Below are 21,753 nucleotides of genomic sequence, written 5' to 3'. Positions count from 1 at the left end.
TTTAAACTGTCCTACACTTGTTCGGATTTCCTTAAGTTTCCTCAATTTTCCTAACGATCATGGAGCTTCTCTAAAGATTTCAAAATTCGCTGAAGTTCTCGAAACTTCTTTAAAATTTATGAAATTTCATGAGAAGCTAAAAATGTTTAAGCTTCCGTGAACTTCTGAACTAATGTGAAGGCCTCAATAATTTTGTTAACGTCTTTGAAGTTCTCTCGAATCTGGCAACTTCTTAAAATCTCCCTCTATTTTTCTGAAACTGATAAAACAAATCTCCCCCTGAAATTCCCTCAATTGTTGGAGCTTTCAAAACTTCTTTCAAAAGCTTCCATATCTTGTGATGATGTTCATGAATGGTCCTGAAGTTTTGGATCTTCCCTTCTTTGAAGTTCTTGAAATGTTTCTAAAGATCTCTGCGCTTCTCTGAAGATTTTATTTTTTTTTTCTGAAATTTCTGGAGCTTCTTTCAGCTCCCGCAATTTTCTTGGGTTATCCCGAAATAATTTATACAGCTCTATGATTTTCACTAAAGTTATCAAGATCTTTCTGAAGTTCATGGTATTGCCCTTACAATATGGGAACTAATTCATAACTTCTCCTGATGTTATTAAAACTACCCAAAACATTTCTAAATGTCCATTAAGTTCTAAAGGCTCCCCTGAATTTCTCAGTATTTTTATAAGAACCCGCAGATTTACTGAAATTAATTGAATTGCCTTGAAGTTTTTTTTTTTCGAGAGTTGACCAACTACAGTCTTAATAGGCTAGCATCTCGGTTGGGCTCTCAATGCGATACCCAATACTAACAGACAACTCAAGCTATGGTGCTCACTAGGTCACTGCAGCTTTTAGGCTCGTATTGTGATAAAATATGTGTATTACTTCCTTTGGTTTGTTTTTTTCCGTCGATCTTGTTTTCCGTGCTGAGCACCAATGCTACCGACGTGCCAGGAAGACAGCTCCCACACCTGGACCCTACCTATCGACCCATCAACTCATGAACCGGGGACCAACGGCTTTACTTCCCATCCGAAGGAAGGCGTGATCAGAGATGTTATGCCTCAGAACATCCCGGCGGCGCCGACTGGGATTGTACCCAGGCCTGCTGGGGTGAGAGGTAATCACGCTTACCACTACACCACCGGCGCCGTTAAAATATGTGTATTAGATTACGACCATAAATCTGGAGAACCCTGAGATCTGGGCGCAATCGCCCCTGCAAACAAACACGTCAATCGCCGGTCTCCCGCGAACAAAAGAACAATCCTTGAGCAGCAAAAAACAAAAAAAAAAAAGAACAATCCTGCAAACAAACTATACCAAATAATAGAGGAACTATTCATCTACCTGTTTGTGTTATAAGTTTTCCAAACTGAGCCCCAATTAACCACTTCATTCGAGCAGTTAAAATGACGTTTAATACCACTCGAACTTTGAAATAAAACATTAGCCAACATTTGTGCGTTTGATAGAAAAATAGAAATTAGTTGGTCCAGTTTTGTGAAATCGCTGGTAGAAAGTCACGCTAAAACTGCTTGACAAAGTGGTCAATCCGCGAGAAACCGACAAATAACGTGCCTATCTACAAAAGCAACTACGCTTCAACCTCGAAGCTCTCCGGAAATATGTGATAAATCATGTAAATGCAAATGGAATACAGTAATGTCCCGATTTTGTCAGCCCCATTTTTTGAAAATGTTTTCCAATGTTCTACAAAACCCATGCCCTTTTTCAGTAATCTTCTTGAACCTATTACACCAAAGTATACTTTAAATATCCCTCTTAACGATGAATGAGAAAAATTAGATTTATGGGTATGTGAAATTATTGAAAGAAAAATGTCTGAAGCGCGGAGGGGCTGACAAAATCGGGTCATTACTGTATTTAAAATAAATAAATTCATTCTTACCTTTTTATGGTTGTTTGATTATTAATTGCTATTATTACCTGCTTAGAGTTGGCTCCTTTAAAATACTGTGGAGAGTTTACCTCATTATTCCTCAACTCCATCGATTTTCGTTCCTGCGTGGTTTTTGTGATATAACCACTCTCGGTATATTACTCTGTAGTACGACTTGGGCGTGCACCATGCAAGTAACTCATCTCTCGTCAAGATGATGGGATATGGGGTGATGGTGAAGGGATATAGAAAATGAATAAAAGAACAGAGATAAAGGTATTAGTGTTGGTTACATTAACCCCCCCCCCCCCCACACACACACACACACACACACACACACACACACACACACACACACACACACACACACACACACACACACACACACACACAACGAAAACGAAACATAGATGCACAGACAAACAGAAATAACACATTTAAAATATCTCTACACAAAGCATAGTCACTAAAACACTACCGTCCATCATGTGATGGATAGTACACTGAACAGATGGCACTAGTGTGCAGACGTCAAACGCAAGGGAACCGACCGTGCGCGCCACAGGTGGCGGCACCACCAACCAAAAACACTCAAATTGACCTTCAAATGCGTGTTCGATGAACAACCTGCGAGTGTTATGTCTGTTTGCCTATGATAGGTTGGTCATTAGAAAAGTACAACTACATTATAACTATTAGTGCAATGGATAAACGTTAGTTTCGGGGTCATGTTAGTATTATAGTTTTGTTAGTATTGACCCGTATTCAGCCCTGTCGGCCCCTCGAACACTAGTCGCAGGCAGTTGTTGTTAGGACATGCGACACTGCCACTGCTACTATGTTAGAGGTAGGTTAGAGGTAGGTCAAGTTTCGAAGTGCAAAAAAACTGTTAGAACTTACTTATAAATTAACTTTACACTCAAAGCAAACTTTTTACCTTAGCAGTACAAAATAGAATTTAAAATTACTATTTTATTAAAATTATGATAAAACTACAATTTACGGCTCCGTGAAATTAACTCGTTTGAACCGTTCAAATCAATGAACTGGAGACAAACTACAATTTTAACAAATTACAAAAAATACATAGCGACACTTGACAAATCATCATCAAGCCCCTCATCCTTGGACAGGGAATTGAATTACCTTGAAATTTCCACAATTTTCCTTAAGTTTTATAAATTCACAGAACTTTGCTTTAAATCAATAATTTTTCCTTTTAACTTTTCTAAGCTAACCTGAAGTTCTCTAGATTAGTTTAATGTTTCGGTGAATTTTCTGATATATAAATATTCATGATTCCCTGACGCTTCTGAAGTTTTCGGATCGATCATAGAATTCTCTGAATATCCTAATTCGCTGGAATTTCTTGAAAATATCGGTGGCTGCTTAAACTTCTCGCATTTTTTTTTAAATTAATGGAACATTGTTGGAGACTCAATGAAGGTCTTGAAATTTCCATGTTATAACACCCTTAAAATACTCTCACATATTCTGCATGTTCATATTATTTTATTGCGCCCCAGAAATTCTCTCGGAGCTTTGTTGAAGTTTCCGGAAATTCCCTGAGTTTCTCGAAACTTCTTTAAGGTCTCTGAAATTTCCTATGAATATTTGAAGTGCCCTTTGGTTCTCTGATCTGTCTTGATGTTCTTGTAGTTTTCATAAAGCTCTCAATTCTATTAAAGATCTCAGTTCTGCTCTGAAATTCTCTGAAGGTCTCTGCACATCCCTGAAATTCTCGGAACATCTTAAGGGTTCTCGTTTTTTTTTTCAGCACATCATGGAGCTATCCTGAATTATTCTAACGCACGCTTATAAATCATTAAACTGCTCCAAAAGTCTGGACTAAAGTTACGGGAACTGTCCTTAAGATCTCAGAAATTCCCCCAAAGATCCATGGATCTAACTTTTCTGAGGTACTTAGAACTACTTAGAAGATTGCACAATTTTCCTCAAGTTCTCTTGACACCGGTGAAGTTCTCTGAAATTCTATGAACTTCTAAAAAGTTCATGCAGTTTGGCGGAAGCTAATAGAACTGCTTTGAGGATCTTAAAGCTTCCAATAAGTTTCCAATGTTAACATCCCTTATGATCTCGCAGTTTGTTTATGAAGCTTCACTGAAATTCTCAGCATTTCCTTTCATCCCTCAGAGTGGAAGGAAGTTCTGACGAAATTTTCAGAAATTTGTTAAAACGAAGGGTTTAAATCTTAAATAAAATAATTTAGTTTATGAATAATCCCTGAAAGCCAATCTGAAATAATTGATGGATGTTTTTTGAGTGAGTATTTTAAAACATCTTCATAATTGGTCAACATACCCTATCCGTTTGGTTCTCCATTAGAAACCCTCCAGCAAGCAACATCCACTAATAACCGAAATCGGATTTGTCTGATTTCAATTATCATCGGATCGGAAGCATTGCGGTTATTTTTCTTTCCACTTTTCAGCGTAGTACCGCTTGAGTGATTTTCCCCGGATGACAACCCTTTCCAATCAACAGCCGTTGCTTACAATTTCTATTGCCTATAAATCCAATCTCAATGGGATCGAACTTTATCAATTGTAATTTTGTCGTCAATCCGAGATGAGAGTGCTTCCGTCGTCACCATCGGATAAGTATCGATTGAGCGCACCCAACCCACCCGCATGTTCCAAGGTTGTGTGCCGAAGTGCTAATTAGAGCACCAGAAGGCTCAATTATGGTCCTATTAGCGAGCCGCTTGGACGCCGGCGGTAGCATCCTGGTCGTTGTAGCGGCAGCTCTAGTGGTTGCATTTTGGCACACGTCCGCGGTGGTGAGTGGAGATTACCCGCGTGACGTCGAGTTGATTGAACCAGTTACAGAAGCAGCAGGAACAACAACAACAACAATGGCAACGACGACGACCATGACGAAGAAGCATCGGCGAGGCAGCTACAACAATGCATTCCGCCACTCGGTAAGCTACTATCCAAGCTACGTGAAAGGTGAAGACCCGGTCGAGGAGTATAATCGCCGGAGGTTGCATGTGGACACGTCCGACTATGTGAAGAGCGCTGAGCTAGCGTTTTCCGATGACGAAAGAAGGAAGTTGTTGGAGGAAAGTTTACACTCGATTCGCCTAAAGTATGCCAAACAAAGTGATGGAAACGAAAACAAGAAAAAAGATAAGATGGTTACGAGTGGGAAGAGTTCTAAAAAATCTAAGAAGCGACGAAAAGTTAGGGATCCTATTAAAAGAAGGTGGAGTGGTGAATCGGTTGGGGTTGCTAACGGAAGTGACTTGCATGCGCTGGCGGCAATGGCTTATCCGAAGCGATATGAAGAATCCGATCCTGATGTGTTTTCTTACGAACGGTCAACGGACGACAATCGAAGGGAGGGTGGTAGTTTGCCCAAGGACACGAAATATTTTCAGTGAGTATTTTCTTGTATTAAAATGACAGTTGATTTGATAGTTTTTCACGCAGGAAAAAGAAGTTTGTAGATCTTGAGCCATGGTTTGATTATACATCTTCTTTTTTATCGTGGCTGGAACTTTATACCTACTATCAACAATTTATGCATTTTTACATCCTAAATTGTCGATTGGTGGAACACTCCGCCCTATTATATTGACAAAAACGGACGTTACTTGCGAAACGAGAAGTAACGCTCTAGTATATGGAGGAAAACGCTCCATCACTCGTTGAGTTTTAAATCAACAAGAAAGAATGAAAAAATTTACTACTTTTCAGAATCAATTTAAAAAAATAAATAATGTATCCCTATAAATTTGAGATAGAGTAGACGTACTAGTGGCAATACGTTTATATTATGATGTGTTTTTATGGCATATGAGATTCCTATATGACATAAAAGGGAACACACCTGAATGGGAACGTATAGCCATGATTGGTACACAACCCTTATTAAAAAATTCTTTTGCTTTACGTACAGTGTAATAACAGCAGTTTTGTTCAAAAAGTCCAATTTCGACAAAAAAATTGCTAACTTTTGTAGGGACACCTACTGCGAACAAAAATCGCCCCTGGAATTGGAATTTGGCCACCTATACGAGACTCACGATGGCTGGGAGGAAAGATACGAAAGGCAGGACCACAAGAAACACAGACATCAGGGAAAAGTGAATCAGTTTTTCGTTTTACCCTTTCACAAAGCTCATATCACCTCCTATTCTCACATTCAAACTGTTAATTTCTGCAACATTAATTTGCATGTTCTGCACGCTTTTTTCTACTGCTACTAGGTATTTTAACTTCTTTGGTGATGGGTCTTACAATGCGGGACTGAAACGTGGCACCGATCGGCACTACATAGAACAGCACGAACGAGGCTCTAAAGGTGCAGGGATCTTCCAAAAGCGGGTACTAAACTACAAAAACCAATTACGCTTCCAAACCAGTTCAGTAATGTTTCAATCTGCTTTCAATTCAGGTAAAATGGGCCGATAAGAACGGAGGCTTCGGTGAGCACTACTGGGACTTCAACCACGTCTGATCCACCACGTCCGGAGCGCAACTAGGCAAATAATAAGTTTTTTTTTTTATGTTCAACAATCAATCGGCGAACGGCACTCCAGCATCAATAAAGCCAGCGTCTATAAGGCTAATCTTGATAGATGTTGAGTAAATGTCAAGAGCGCCTGATTTTGCTGTCTGACAACGGAGCCGAGTGCCGAGAGAAAGGAGAAGGGTACCGCTGTGTCTGTTTAGAATCGGTATCGCTGCGGGGGATTTTTGGACTCACCACAATGCAAATCGCAACGAATGGCATCTAACTAGGCGCGTGCCCACGGGTAGGTATTGCTACATACAATTATCTGCGGTCAACTGCAGTGTGAAGTTCGTGTTGCGTGATTGGTAGCACTCCCACTATCCGTCCGAAAGACCTTGGCGACCTTTCGCGTGAGCCGTTTCGGTGTGTCACTTTTTATTTTTGGAATTCATAATTCAGATTCGAACATTTGCGCAATAGATGGGAACGCCAATGTTTATAACAATAGATGTATATTTCACAGTAAGTTATATGGTGTGCAATAAATAAATTCAAGATTCTCAATAGAAAACGATGAATAATCAGCATTAGCATTTAAGCAGGCTTTTAGTTAGTTGAAGATGCTAAGTTCCGTTAGAGTACGGCAGTGTGAAAATTGCATATAGAGAGTAGAAAGCGAGCAAGGACAACTTTAGGAAGGTACAAATCGGTTTGATCATCTCTCTTTACCAAAACTCCTCCTCACCATCCCTCTCTAACGGGGAAATTTTGTAAAGAGAGATGATCAAACCGATTTGTACCTTCCTAAAGTTGTCCTTGCTCGCGTTCTACTCTCTATATGCAATTTTCACACTGCCGTACTCTAACGGAACTATCAATTCTATACTTTTATCTCCTCATCTATCGTATAAAAATTACCACTTTAGTCTGTCATTTGAAATTATCATCTTCAACTATGTAAAAATCGTTGACTTCACGCAGAAGTAATACCAAACGTAGGCTTTTAGTATATTTATATAGCTAATATTATGCTTCACGGGCCTGCATAAATCAATGGTCATACAAATCATGCAAAAATATATAAGACATACAATGATTTCAATGAATACTACCATTATTGATATATCAAAATAGCGTTTTACGAGGCGAAATGATAACTTTTCATTGATAATATCGAAATAACTTTAACTAATAAGAAATGTGACACACTACTGGGATTAATATCAATATATATTTAGCATAAGCGTGGCTAATGAGGATACTAGCCCACAGCAGAATATTTCAAGACCCCTTAGAATATTACGAGGCTCATAGCTTCTGGACTACACATTCTTCATGATATTAGACTTAATCAAAAAAGTGACTTTAAAACAATACATAAGTGACCAATAATTATTAATCGAATATGAATCCAATGTTTCGTTGATTGCGACCCACTTTGAGAAATATTATAAACTCACAAGGCTTCTATAAAACGACATTCATAAAACTTTGGTCAAGATAGCTTTGCCTTTATTACATCCACCAAAACCTCATTAAGACTAGAATCTGTCTAGTTGGCCCACCCTGAAGAAGGTTCTAAAGACTGCATTATCGAGACATTTCAAACATGACTTGCTGTAACAAGGTTATATGACGAATACATTGAGAACCATTTGAAATCCTTATTAAAAGTACAATAAATATATTTTGGTCTATTTTTAGGTGACAGATTAAATCTCATGTGAAATGTGCTTCGGAAAATCGGAAAAAATAAGTCCGCCTTCGGAAAACGTTGATTTGACCAATTATTTTTAATTTAGGAAACAAAATATAGTTACATGTTATGTTTATCATTGCTCACAGCCGAGACAATTTGATGATTTTCGTAATTTCTATTACTGCTCATTGATGAATTGATGAGAATAAAGTTATTTTAAAGGAAAAACATCTTGAAACACGAAGATTATAAAAAAGCAAATGGAATAATAACAATATGGCGAGAGCATAAACATTAATTTTCCATAAGCCATTTGTGAAAAAGCTGTTTTGCTTTCATGAAATCGCAAACAAATGCAAACCATTTTAATGCGGCTTTTATGAAGATAATTTGCAGACTGAATTGTTTTTATCTGAAGCCATTTTGCTTGATCCTATTTCGTTTAGTTTTATGACGGCATTAATGGTGGCAAAGTTGCTTGCAAAAAGTTAAACGTCTAAATTTATTTATCTTTCGATTCTTCTATTGGAAGCAGTTACTCAGGAAGTGAGTCTACGTAACTTAGAACAGGTGGAAGCTCAATCGTTCCCGAAAAGTTTTCCTTTTTCCGTATGAGTTAACTGCAGGGCTGGTAGCGATCACTGCTGTCAAAAATAGTGATTTTAGTGACCATGTTGTAGAAGTGACCAAATAGTTACTTATAGTTGTAAAAATAAAGACTAAAAAGTGACCTGAGAGAAAATAAATGTTTGATGTTTTAGACTTATTGAACAAATATCTCATATACACTTATGTACGATATGAACCTTTAAAACGAAAGATTCAATAGAATGTTTATGCCCAAACCCACGGTATTAGCAACAATCAATATGAAACTAACGATTTTAAATTGGTTCACTACTTGACTAGCCTATTGGTCCCAAGCAAACGATTAAGGTACCCCATTATAGACGAAATTCTAGTACTACGCAATGTTTGTTTTGATTCGCTATGAAAGTTTGACAGATAAAATGTGGGGTTAGTGGATTTTCCTATGTTTCGAGGGGTGAATCGATTAGCTTGGGACCGAAGAGAGTACCAGAGCTGAGCCAAAAAGTTGAACACGTTATTTCGGGACCTTCTAGTCTTAGAGTACCCTCTACGGTATTAGTCAGGGTGTCTACTAACTGTAAAAATCTGGAAAACCTGGAATCCTCAGAAGTTTTTTTTTCCTTAAAATACCTGGAAGGCTCAGAGAATTTAATAATTTTCTTACTAAGGATATTTAAAGAACAAAATGAATTTTAAAATATAAGCATTTAATGTTTCTCGTTATTTACATTCACACTTTGAACTTTATAGATCCACAGTGAACAGTAACAAATAAATTTAAAAAAAAAGAGGCTTGAAAAGTTCTCGACTTAAAAGCTATAATACTTCAAGAAATTTTCAAGAATCTGGAGTAAAAATCCATGCACAGTTTTAAAAGCTCGTGGAATTTTATTATAATTTCGAAGGACGTTCTGGGAAAAAATCTTTCAGAAAAACATCAAATGCAATCTGCTTTTAAGGTTTCTTGTGAAACCAGAAAGTTTTGAGTAAAATGAAAATTTTAATGAAAACTCTGAAAATTTCTGAGGAGCACGATCCTTCAGAGCAAAATTCCAAGGGCCTTCTGAGGATAATTTTTATAAAGTTGTGGAAGGAAACGAATCCGGAGCATAAGTCCTTGGAAGTTTTTTGAAAATACTAAAAAGAGGATTACAATTAAATTTGAGAATAACTCCAGAACATTTTCAAAGGAATTCGGAAAATAAATTCAGGAGGTTTTGCCAAACAAATTATGAGAAGAAATCTAAGGAATTTGAGAGGAGAAATGCCACTGAATCCCTAGGAGACTTTCAATGTGAGTAGAATTCCAAGGGAACGAGTGAGATTCAAAAAGGGATTCTGAAATGAATTCAATTAATATTCGGAGAATTTTTCCAAAGGTTTTCTTATTGTGGAAAATTTTAATGTAATTTCGAGGAAAACTAAAAAAAAAAATTGAACTAGCAGGATAGCTTTATTGAAATGTTGAGGAATATTTCAATGGAAATCAGAACTACTTTGAAGTTCCCAATTTTTTCCCGAAGTTAATGAAACTGCCTTGAAATTCTTTTGTAGTTTGAGAAACTAGCCGGATGCTCACAATACTTCTCATCAAATTCTTAAACTTCCCTGAACTTTATTGGACTTCCAAAAGTTTCCTCAATGTTTCTAACGTTGCCTTGAAGTTTCGACAATTTTCCTTAAGTATAATAACTATTATAAACGCTCACTTATTTTCTCTGAATTTATCTATGGTTACCTGAACTTCTCTAAATTTGTTTAATAATCCGGCAAATTTTCCCTGACGCTTCTGACGTTTTCGGATCAATCATAAAATTCATGGAATACCCCATAATTCCACGGAACTCCTTGTAAGTCTCTGCAAAATTGCTTAAGTTCATGGGATTATTCTGAAGCTATCTGATCACCCTTGAAATACTCGGAACTTCGCTGAATATCATGAAACTATCTAAAAGTATCTAAATTTACAATAAGTTCTCTGGAATTGCTTGAAAATATCACTGATTGTTAAAAGTTCTCGTTTTTTTTAAATTAATGGAACTTCTTTGATTTTCTCTAATCAATTCAGCTAAATTTTCGCATTTTTTAAGTTCTTGAAATCTCCCTAGTATAACACTTTAACACATAGTGACTTTAGTGACTTGGCCTTAAAAAAAGATACTTTTTAGTGACTGGCTTGAAAAAAGTGACCAAGTCACTAAAAAGTGACTCGCTACCAGCCCTGTAACTGTCAGCAGTTTTCCGTAGTCCCAGTTTGGCACTAATGCTATTCGGATCATCATTGCCACGTTATTTCTGTAGAAGGCTGCCATTGGCAATATGCTGTGTATTCCCATCAATTTTAAGCGTCTAATTTGACGGCTTCCAGTGCTTCGTAAACCGCATTCACTTCGCTCCTCTCAGTCGGCTGCTCTGTTGTTGTTGACCGATTTGGTCGGAGCTGCCCTCCCAGAAAGTTCTGGAATTGGATTCCTTTTCTCTTCCGCCGATAGCATTGCTAGAACTCTCGATGAACATTTCAAATGGTCCTATCTGATTTGATCGATTCTCTTCATTGACTTTCTCTTTTCATAACCACTGCTATGCAAACAGATTTCGCGCCAATTCTACCACATAGTTTGATAAAGGAGGTTCTTATCTAGCGTCCAAAACGTCAAATACAACAGGGAAAGATTTTACAGCTGATTTATGGACGAAAGAGAAAGTCGATGAAGAGAAGCGATCAATGCAGATAGGACCTTTTGAAATGTTTATCTAGAACTATTACTCGATTATCCTTTGGCGTTTTCTTGTGACTCTACGTATGAAAGCCCCAGTCGATTATGTTTTAATTGTATCTAGGCGGATCGATCTTTTTAGTTTTATTTGTAAACAGTGGGAGGTTTTGTGATACACTTCATTAACACCAAAACGCATCAATATATGCTTTTTGATTCCGTTTGAAACCGAACGGTTTCATAATTGCTTTTATAATGATGAACACCTTTACAGCTATTTGTCGTGACATCAATAAAACTAATACCAATGGATTTACTGAACAGTTTTATTAAGGGGTAGATTCAATTTATTCAATTAAATTCATTTTTAAAACCAGACACTTTCTGATTTTCTCGTCAGACTTTAAAAGGTTTTTAAACCAGCATAAATCCGAACTACTAATCATGAATGTTTTGCACTGTTAAATGCTGTATTTAAACTTAAAAGATTGCTTATTGCCGTTATAAAACCACAGTAAATCAGAGTGAAAGTCAAAAGGCTGTTAAATTGTTACTTGGGATGACCATTTTTCCAGCTTCTTAAAGATAAAACAAATTCGAAAAATTAGGTCGTTTTAGATCGTATTCTAAGAAAAATCTCACTACACTGAAGTCTTTTTTTACACGTTTTTTTTACGCGGTTTTTTTTACACGGTTTTTCGCGATTTACAAGACACGTTTTTAACGATTTCTCGACAACGATACAACATTATCCGTTTCAAGCTATAGGTAATCGAACTGCATACTTAAAAAAGAATCACAATTTATGGTGTAAATACAGATTTTTTTTTTAAATATGTCTATATGGACCATAGCATGCTTTAATTACAAATGGCATCAAAATCCGATTTTTTTTAAACATTTAAATATGTGAAAAATCAAAATCTCGTAGGTTTTTTTATACGGTTTTTTTTTACACGGTACGTATCCCCCGTGTAAAAAAAACACCTTAGTGTATTCTGGAACGGAAAAAATATTCCCACTTAAAAAGATCACGACATAGAACATTTTACATGCGTTTATGATTTATAATCTCGATCTTGAAACAAGTTTTAAGATTCTGGGATAAATTTTAGAGATATTGGATATTTTTTTAAATGCTGGAAACTAGAAATTCACGATCTCTAAAATAAACCTAAAAAGACTGGAATAATTTTCGAAATGTAAGAATGTAAGTTCCTATAAAAACTTAAATGCTTCTGAAACATAGAAAAGATCTCATGATCTTGAACATAGAAATTTTTGAAAAATCTTAGCGTGGAAATTTTATTCATTCCGGCCTTTAAAAAACAATTTGATGAACTTAGAGAAGAACCCAAGATTCTGCTACATGATTTTTAAATTTTTGAACAGCTACTAAAGCTATCGGGTCTCAAAGATTTTTTCAAAATTCAGATATTTGAAATCACTAGATTTTGAAAGGTAACTGTCCGTGAGATCCAGGAAACCCTTCAACGATCAGTTTCCGGTCGAACTGTTCGTCGCCGTCTCGTAGCACAGCGGTTGAATAGCAAAGTTGCCCGGAAGCGCCCATTTATCAGCCAAACGGCTTAACTTTGCTAAGAAGCATGCTGATAAGCCTCTAGAGTTCTGGAAAACGGTACTCTGGGCGAACGAATTAAAATTCGAGCTGTTTAACCGAAAGCGGCGGGTTCGTTTGTGGTGAAGATCGAGTGAGGAGCTTCAGGAGCGCCACATCTAAGGCGCGGTGAAGCATGGAGGAGAAAATTTGATGGTCTGGGGTGGACTGGGAAGCCTCGTGAAAATCGACGGGATAATGACGGCAGATTCCTACATCAACATCCTGCGGGAAAATCTGGAGGTTTTGCTGATCCAGACGGGCGTTGAAGAGAAGTTCGTATTTCAGCAGGACAACGACCGAAACATACTGCCAAGAAGACCAAGTCTTTCTTCCGGTCTTATCGGATCAAACCGCTAGAATGGCCTCCACAAAGCCCGGACCTCAACCCCATCGAGAATTTGTGGGTTATTCTCGATGCCAGGGTGACGAAACTGGGGTTACCAATAAAAATAACTTTTTTGAAGCCCTGGAGTGCCTGGGAAGAGGTAGATCCATAGCACTTTAAGAACCTGATGGAGAGCAATCCGAAGTGCCTGCATCAGGTCCTGCAGGCCAAAGGAGGACACATGGATTATTAAAATGCTTTTCTTTTACTTTAATTTATCTCTTCTGGAGATTCTTTTATTTTGTGACTGTTTTTTTTTTTCAATACAAATTGATTTTTTTTTTCTTTAAGTAAAAACCTCTTTTTTTAGTATTCCATTAGTCAAACTTTAAAATAATATAAGAAAATAAGATATAAAAAATACAATGTGTTTACTCTAACTTGAACCAAATAAATGAGAGAATCTCAAACATTTATGAGGTGGGCACTCTATTTTGCGTATCAGTGGATGGAAAGGAATTCCCTGAGATTTCCTGATTTTCCAGGGTTTTTTTTAGGTAGGTCGAAATACAAAATATCGAATGAAGCTGAAAATGAACCCATTCGACCATTTAATAAAGATTCCTCACCAACACTGTGTGAATTTTTATTTTAAAATTCCCGGTTTTTTTTCCCGGTTTTCCCGGTTCAAATCTTAAAAAATTTCCGGTTGTTAATATTCAACAAAAACCGAAATTTTACGCATAATACTTAACTGCAAATTTTCGGAGGTTATTTGTGGGAAAAATAAAAGCAAAATTACAGGAGTATTTGTTAAAGTTGTAAGTATAAATTCAGCTCTATGAGTCACTTAATGTATTCAAAACAAATCATTAATCTTTCGAGATACTTTAAAAAATCATTTTTTTATCACTTTTTATGCTCGTACGATGATTGCAAAACCCTAGAATTTATTGAGTAACAGTGATATAGGTCACTAGATCAAATGCTATCTGGATGAATAGGTTATAAGACAGAATTGTGAAAAAAAGAGATTTAATTTAAAAAATGTTTCAGGAAAAAAATTACTTGATACACATGAGAATTAGAGGAAAGTTTTAAGGATATCGGAAAGAGAAAATGTATCTTAACTCCGTTGTCTGTACTAACATAAATATTAACCTTTCAGTACTCGTGCTAATGTACAAAGTTAAACACGAAAAAAATATGTAAAACCTACTTACGTTGTAACTCGCTCAACGTGAAACTAAACATGGTTCATTAAAATTCATACCTGGACGTAGGTATTAGACCAAAAATAAAAGAATATTACTGAAAGGTTATTTACTGAAAAGAATTAAAAATAAGGAAGATTCCCAAGACTCTGGGGCTTTTAAATTTGTGTAGAGTCAGAGTCTGAAGCTAGAACTGGTCTTCAAAATATGTGATGAATAACAACCCTCGTAATGCAAGATTTGTAGAAAAATTCTCGGATTTGAAAAAAAATTATACTTATGAATTGTTGAACCATAATTGTCAAGGCTCTGAGACTTGGAAGCATTTTAACCCTCCGTTACTCGCACTGTTGTACTTTGTACAACACACAAAGGTTTTCCATTGCCCTTTTGTTGCTGAGTAACCAATCGATCTAAAACCAACGAGTATTCCTCAAAAAACTTGATTTGATCTAAACAAGCTAAACTTTGATTACAGTAAACATCTAAAAATGCGGATAATAGGGAAAATGTAAATGGAAACCGCGTAAACTGTGACCATACTACGTGGGATTTGACTTAATTGGTTACAACATGGAATATATCGAGATCCTGACCAAATAGAAAGTTACTGTCTCCGGCAAAGTTTTTCAGGAGATCATAGCCTTGTCACTGGCGGACAGTAGTTTAAAATTTTTCTCGCTACGTTGCGCTAGTATACATGTTAAGTTCTCGTATGTGATATATCTCGAGATCCTGACCAGATAGAAAGTTAATGTCTTTCACAAAGTTTTTCAGGAGGTCAAAGCCTATTGCTTGGTGCTCAATAGTTCAGAATTTGCTCACTACGCAACGCTAGTATATACGTGAAATTCTCATATAAAATATCTCTAGATCCTGACCAGATAGAAAGTAAATGTATTCTACAAAGTTTTTCAGGAAGTCAAGATCTTTTTGTTGGGTGACAATAGTTCAGAATTTTCTCACTATGCGGCGCTGAAATACGTGCCTTTCTCGCATATTCAATAGCTCGAGATCTTGATCAGCTAGAAAGTTACTGTCAACGACAAAGTTGTTCAGGAGGTCAAGGTCTTTTGGCTGGTGCACAGTAGTTCAGAATTTTCTCACTTCATGGTGCTAGTAAACATGTGAAATTCTCGCATATAAAATATCTCAAGTTCATGACCAAATAGAAAATTACTGTTGTCGGAAAAGGTGTTCAGGATATCACAAAATTTTTGCTCGTGGACAGTTAGTGAAATGTGAAATTCTCGCCTGTAATATATCTCGAGATCCTGACCAGATAGAAAGTTACAGTCTTGAACAAAGTTGTTCAGGAGGTTAAAGCCTAGAGTTTGTGAGAAAATCCAGAACTACTGTTCATTAGCCAAAATACCTTGACCTCCTGAACAACTTTGTTGTAGACAGTAGCTTTCTATCTGATCAGGATCTCGAGATATAGTATATGCGAGAAGTGTACATGTATACTAACGCCACGTGGTGAGAAAATTCTAACTACTGTTTACCAGCTGGTACGATGGTATTTTCCGTGCGTAGTACACTCCTAGACATACTCCCCACCCTGAAATTCCGGAATTTCTGAAAAGAAAGAAATGGACCTCTTCGAACACAGGATGGGTGGCTGCTGATCGTTTGACGTATTAAGAAATGTCTACAGGTGGTTGTCGCGAAGTTGGTAACATACAAATCTTCTCTACGGGTCTCTTCAGCAATCCAGTGGCGGTTTTTAATGTGACGACTCTAACTACATCGTCTGCTCCTGGGTGAGTATCCTGTATGCGACCCATTCTCCAACGAAGCGGCGGTGTATTTTCCTCCTTTATCACCACGAGCTTTCCTACAGATATTGGAATGGCAGGTTTCCATCTTTTGACCCTTCCTTGTAATTGCGATAAATATTCGCTTTTCCAACGTTTCCAAAATAACTGGAGTTTTTGCTGAATGAGTTGCCAACTATGCAGTCTGTTCATTGGTACATCGGTATAATCTGGATCTGGAAGCTGATGCAAAGGTCCGCCCACAAGGAAATGACCGGGTGTTAGAGGTTCTAGATCGGTTGGATCATCTGACATAGGTGTCAGAGGTCTAGAATTCAGACATGATTCCACCTGGGTTAAGAGCGTAGAAAGGTCTTCGAAAGAAACAACGGTCTCGCCTAGAACCTTCAGCAGATGAATTTTTGCGGATCGCACTGCCGCTTCCCAGAGCCCACCGAAATGTGGTGCACTAGGCGGATTGAAGTGCCAATTTATGCCTTCCTTTGCGCATTCGTCCACCATTTTCTTCTGATGATCCTTGCTGTTCAATAGCTCAAATAGTTGTTTGAGTTTGTTACGGGCCCCAACAAAGTTGGTTCCGTTATCGGAATATACATCCGTACAGCGCCCTCGCCTGGCAATAAACCTCCTAAATGCCTGCAGGAATCGGTCCGTCGATAGGTCAGTCACTAACTCCAAATGAACTGCCTTGGTGCACATACAAACAAATAGTGCCACGTATGCCTTCACCGCTGTCCTTCGAGGGCCCGGCCGGAAATAGACGGGTCCGAAGTAATCGACTCCTGTCCTTGAGAATGGTCGAGCTACGGTCACACGAGCGGCTGGCAGTTCCCCCATAAACTGCTCAATTGCGTTAGGTTTAGTACGGAAGCATCGTAAGCAATCATGTACAACTTCACGTGCTACGTTTCGACCTCCCAACGTCCAGTACCGTAGCCTTAAGTTTGCTATAAGCAGCTGTGGTCCAGCGTGCATGAGTTTGTGGTGGTAATGTTGGAAGAGCAATCTGGTCAGAGGATGCCTTGCTGGAAGTATGATTGGATGCTTGGTTTCATCAGATTCTTGGGAATGCTCTAGTCTTCCTCCAACTCGTATCACGTTGTCCCTTGACAATTGTGGATTGAACCAACGAAGTGATGAGCTCCTTGCTACCGGTTCCTTCTTGGTTAGCGCCTTCCATTCCTTCTCGAACTCCTCACGTTGTACACATCGTATGACAGCTATTTCCGCCTTACGACGTTCCTCTGCTGTTGGAAATTCGGGAAATGTCAAACTATTCCTTGGTTTCCTCAGTATTTCCATGAAACGTAATATATATGACGTACGACAGACCATATCGGCGAATGACGAGAACCTTCTAACATACGTGGTTCCAAATCCCTCTGGTTTCGATGTAGCAAAGTGCACAGTAGATTTACGGATCTCTTCTTCAACTTCATCGGAAACTATCTCTGCCGATTGGTTCGGCCAGCAGTCCTGCTTTTGTTTCAGCCAAGACGGGCCTTCCCACCATAACTGGTTGTCTCCAATTTCCTCTGGTAACAATCCTCTTGAAATCAGATCCGCTGGATTCTCCACTCCTTGGACGTGATTCCACATGCAGTTTTCTGTTGCGTGTTGAATTTTGGCTACTCGATTGGCGACGAAAGTAGTCCACGTTGAGGGAATCGCCTTCAACCATTGTAGCACACAAGTAGAATCTACCCAGAAGAATGTTTCTGTCTCGATCTTCAATGAACTCAGCACCTTCTCCTTCAGTTGTGCTGCTAGCAGAGCTCCACATAGCTCTAACCTAGGGATCGACTGCAATTTCAATGGAGCGACCTTAGATTTCGATGTGAGTAGTGCCACAAGGCAGTTTCCCAAGGCGTCAATGCTTCTCACGTACGCACACGCTCCATATGCTAATTTGGAAGCGTCGGAGAAGAAATGCAGTTGAACGGATGTTGCCTTCGGCAGTACAATGCAACGCTGAATCGCTATCTCGTTCAATAGCGGAATTTGTCGGTGAAACCTCAGCCATTCCTCACATTCCTTGGACGCCAACTGTTGATCCCAGCCCAGTTTCCTTCCTTCTTCATCCATCAAGCACCATAGACGCTGCATGAAGATTTTTGCTTTTACTATCACTGCTCCGATTAATCCCAGCGGATCGAATAGAGTTGCGATCATTGATAATAATTTTCGTTTCGACAACTGCTCATTAGGACCGACCTCAGGGATTTTGAATTCGAATTTGAAGACGTCACTTGTTGGTAGCCATAACAGTCCCAAACTCTTCACAGCTGGATCTGGATCAAGCTGTATCCCTTCCTTCGACAACGCCAGATTGTCCTCCGGTATGCCTTCCAGCACAGCAGCTGAGTTAGAGGCCCATTTCCTCAGACGAAATCCTCCGCTCTCCATCATCTGATCGAGCTGAATTCGTAGCTGCTTCGCGGTATCCTCATCATCCTCACCCGTCAAAACGTCATCCATGTAGACGTCTTGCATGGCTGCCCTTGCTGTCATGGGGAACCGCGTTTTTTCATCCATCGCCAGCTGTTTGAGAGTTCGTGTTGCTAAATACGGTGCTGGCTTCGTACCGTATGTAACCGTGCAGAGTTCGTAGGTTTCGGCTCTTTCGTTGAAATCATTGCGCCACAGTATGCATTGGAATACCATGTCGAACCAGTCTACCCAAATCTGACGGAACATCTTTTCCGCATCAGCTACCATCAGAATTTGCCTGATCCGAGATCGCAGAATTATAGAACGTAGATCGTCCTGGATTACTGGCCCTGCCAGCAACGCATCGTTGAGAGACACTCCTGAACTGGTCTTACAAGACGCATCAAATACTACTCTGACCTTGGTGGTGGTGCTGCTCTCCTTAACTACTGGATGATGTGGTAGATAACATCGGCTTGCATCTCCTTCTGCGGTCACGTCCACCTTGCGCATATGTCCTAACTCCAAGTATTCCTCCATGAATTTGTCGTACTGTTCTCGTAGCCTTGGTTCCCGAAGCAATCGTCGTTCTATCCCTTGAAGACGGCGGAATGCGATATCCCTTGATTCGCCCATCCTTGTTAGCACGGTTTCGTCCTTTGGGAGTGAGACTGTATACCGACCATCTGTACCACGTCGTACCGTACGACTATAGTGCTCCTCGCACCTTGCCTCCGTTGGTGAATAATTGTTCGGAGACTCGATTTCTTCGCAGGCCCAAAACCGAGTTAATATTTCCTCCAGACCCTCTGTAACTGCCATGTTACAGGAAAACCTTGGATTTGGATTATCAGTATTTACCAAACCAGATACCACCCAGCCAAATACTGATTCCGTTAGTGTGGGAAATCCATTTCCCAATTGGATTTCATTGCCTGTATTGAAGAAGGCGAAGAAGTACTGGATTCCGAGAATCATATCCACTGCCTTGGAGTTGAAGAATGCTGGATCTGCCAATTCCACACCTTCTGGAAATTCCCAACCTGTCGCCTGCACGTCTGTTGTTGGAAGGTTCACTGTTACCCTCGGTAGGATGAGGAATTCCATATCACGAGAGAATCCGGAAACTCGTGACTTAACTTTCGCCGTGATCTTGTGCCTTACCCGCGTATTGGATTGTCCTATCCCCAGAACGGATATATCCGAACGCCTTCGTTGGATATTCAAACGCTGACACAATCCTTCGGTCATGAAATTGCACTCTGACCCTGAATCCAACAAGGTCCGTGCAGGAAAACTGATCCCTTGATCATTTTCCACCAAGACGACAGCTGTAGCAAGCAGTACAGATGAAGATTGACGGCGTGCCATATTGGATGACACTGCTCCCATAGCCGAAGAAGTAGTTGGGTTTGGATTTTGCTCCGCCGTAACTGCATTGCTATTATCTGCTTGGGTAGATTTTTGTGCCGCATTCCCTTTTGTTCCATCGCTCCTTTCAGATCGGAAACAGACCATTGTATGATGCTTCGCCTTGCAGTTTCGACAAACAAAGCGAGATGAACATTCGGAAGCCTGATGCCCACGTCTGAAACAGTTGCGACAAAGCGAGTGATTTCGAAGTAGCTTATCTCGAGCGGACACCGTTAAACGTTGGAAGGACGGACATTGGTATAGGAGGTGAACTTCTGAACAAGCCACGCATCGACCACCAGATGCTTGTACTACGTTATGACTTGTTCGTGCGACGGGGAACTTCTTCTTGGAAAATGCTGCCGAATCTCCCTTAAGTTCGACAGGCTTGGATGGAAGCGAACTCAAAACCCGAACCCGTTTTTGGAGAAATTCCGTTAGATCCTTAACGGAATCTTGATCCTTGGAAGCTGAATACTCTTCCCATCCTCGGCGCGTCACAGGATCTAGTCGAGACCCAAGAATGTCCAATAACAGCAAATCCTTGTAGTCCTGCGGTTGAACAAGCTGATCCAGGTTCTGAATAATACGCTCGAATCCTTCCAACAAGGACTGAAGCTCGGACACTGACTCCTTAGCCAACGAAGGTAGCTTGAATAACGCTTGGACCTGGCGGCGCTTAAGTAACTTGCTGTCGTTGTAACGTTTTGTTAGTGTTTCCCAAGCCACTTGATAATTCGCCTTTGTAATGGACAGCGGATCTACCAAAGCTTTGGCTTCACCACTGAGGCATCCCTTCAGGTAGTGAAACTTCTCGACATCGGGTAAATCAGGTTTCCAGTGAATCAACGAGGTATACAAATCCCTGAAGCTCAACCACTCATCGATGTTGCCGTCAAAGGTTTGCAACTTGATTTGTGGGAGCCGAACGTGTTCTAACGTAGACTGCGTTACGTCCAAAACGCGAGATTGATTTAAGGCGGGGACCTCTTCTAATTCCTTTGCTTTCTCCAACAATGAAGATTTTACGTCAAAGTAGTGATGAATGAACTCTGACCTCTCCTTAGCGCATTTACCATCTTCACCGGAATAATCTTCATGCGATTCTATGTCAACTATAGCCTCATTAACATCCTCCCATAATTCTTCTAACTTTTCCAACCTAACTGACACCTGAAAAGCTGAAGTTTGCTCATCCATTGACTCAGCGAACTTATAGATTTGCTTGAACATCTCTAAGAAGGAGTTGAGCCGGGTTTCCAACGGCCTGAGGGATTGCTCCTTCTTCGCTGTAGTCGTCCTCGGCATCGTGCAGCAGAATTTGTTCCAAGATTCAATGAAAAACGAAAGCAGTTGTAGTATTCCGTATTGACTTCTAGCCTCGGCTAGACATACACTGTAGAGCTAATTACCTTCACAACAGAAGACTGTTTCCCCTCTACAAGTATGTACAACGGTCCAATGGAGTAAATCAACGCTTATACGTCACGCATACGATAGGTCGTCAGTCAATTGCCAGTATCAAGGTTCGCGAGGGAGAAATAACCATGTAGTAAGCAACCAAATCCCATGCCTCGGCTGGG

At 39.5% G+C, this 21,753-nt stretch overlaps 3 protein-coding genes across 3 annotated transcripts; 1 reads left to right on the top strand and 2 right to left on the bottom strand.

The window, feature by feature from the left end:
* The first annotated feature begins 4,604 nt into the window (after window positions 1–4,604).
* LOC135703370 (uncharacterized) lies at window positions 4,605–6,385 on the top strand. The gene is made up of 3 exons (XM_065224564.1): window positions 4,605–5,302; window positions 5,888–6,011; window positions 6,323–6,385. The coding sequence occupies exons 1-3, from the start codon at window positions 4,605–4,607 to the stop codon at window positions 6,383–6,385; spliced, it is 885 nt and encodes a 294-aa protein (XP_065080636.1).
* Window positions 6,386–16,110: 9,725 nt separating this feature from the next.
* Window positions 16,111–17,187, bottom strand: LOC135703369 (uncharacterized). Its single transcript, XM_065224563.1, has one exon. It carries the CDS (start codon window positions 17,162–17,164, stop codon window positions 16,190–16,192), a length of 975 nt encoding a protein of 324 aa, XP_065080635.1. The 5' UTR covers window positions 17,165–17,187; the 3' UTR covers window positions 16,111–16,189.
* A 150-nt stretch (window positions 17,188–17,337) lies between these two features.
* On the bottom strand, window positions 17,338–21,478 carry LOC135703480 (uncharacterized). The gene is made up of 3 exons (XM_065224726.1): window positions 17,653–21,478; window positions 17,417–17,574; window positions 17,338–17,352 (listed from the first exon to the last, which is right to left on the bottom strand). The coding sequence occupies exons 1-3, from the start codon at window positions 21,476–21,478 to the stop codon at window positions 17,338–17,340; spliced, it is 3,999 nt and encodes a 1,332-aa protein (XP_065080798.1).
* Window positions 21,479–21,753: the final 275 nt, after the last annotated feature.

Source organism: Ochlerotatus camptorhynchus, unplaced genomic scaffold, assembly GCF_037179485.1.
Source record: "Ochlerotatus camptorhynchus isolate MF236.1 unplaced genomic scaffold, CSIRO-AGI_Acam_v1.1 ptg000213l, whole genome shotgun sequence".
In the NCBI taxonomy this organism is placed as follows: Eukaryota; Metazoa; Arthropoda; class Insecta; order Diptera; family Culicidae; genus Ochlerotatus; species Ochlerotatus camptorhynchus.
The sequence above is the reverse complement of the archived record's forward strand: the minus strand, read 5'-3'. Positions and strand labels throughout refer to the sequence as shown.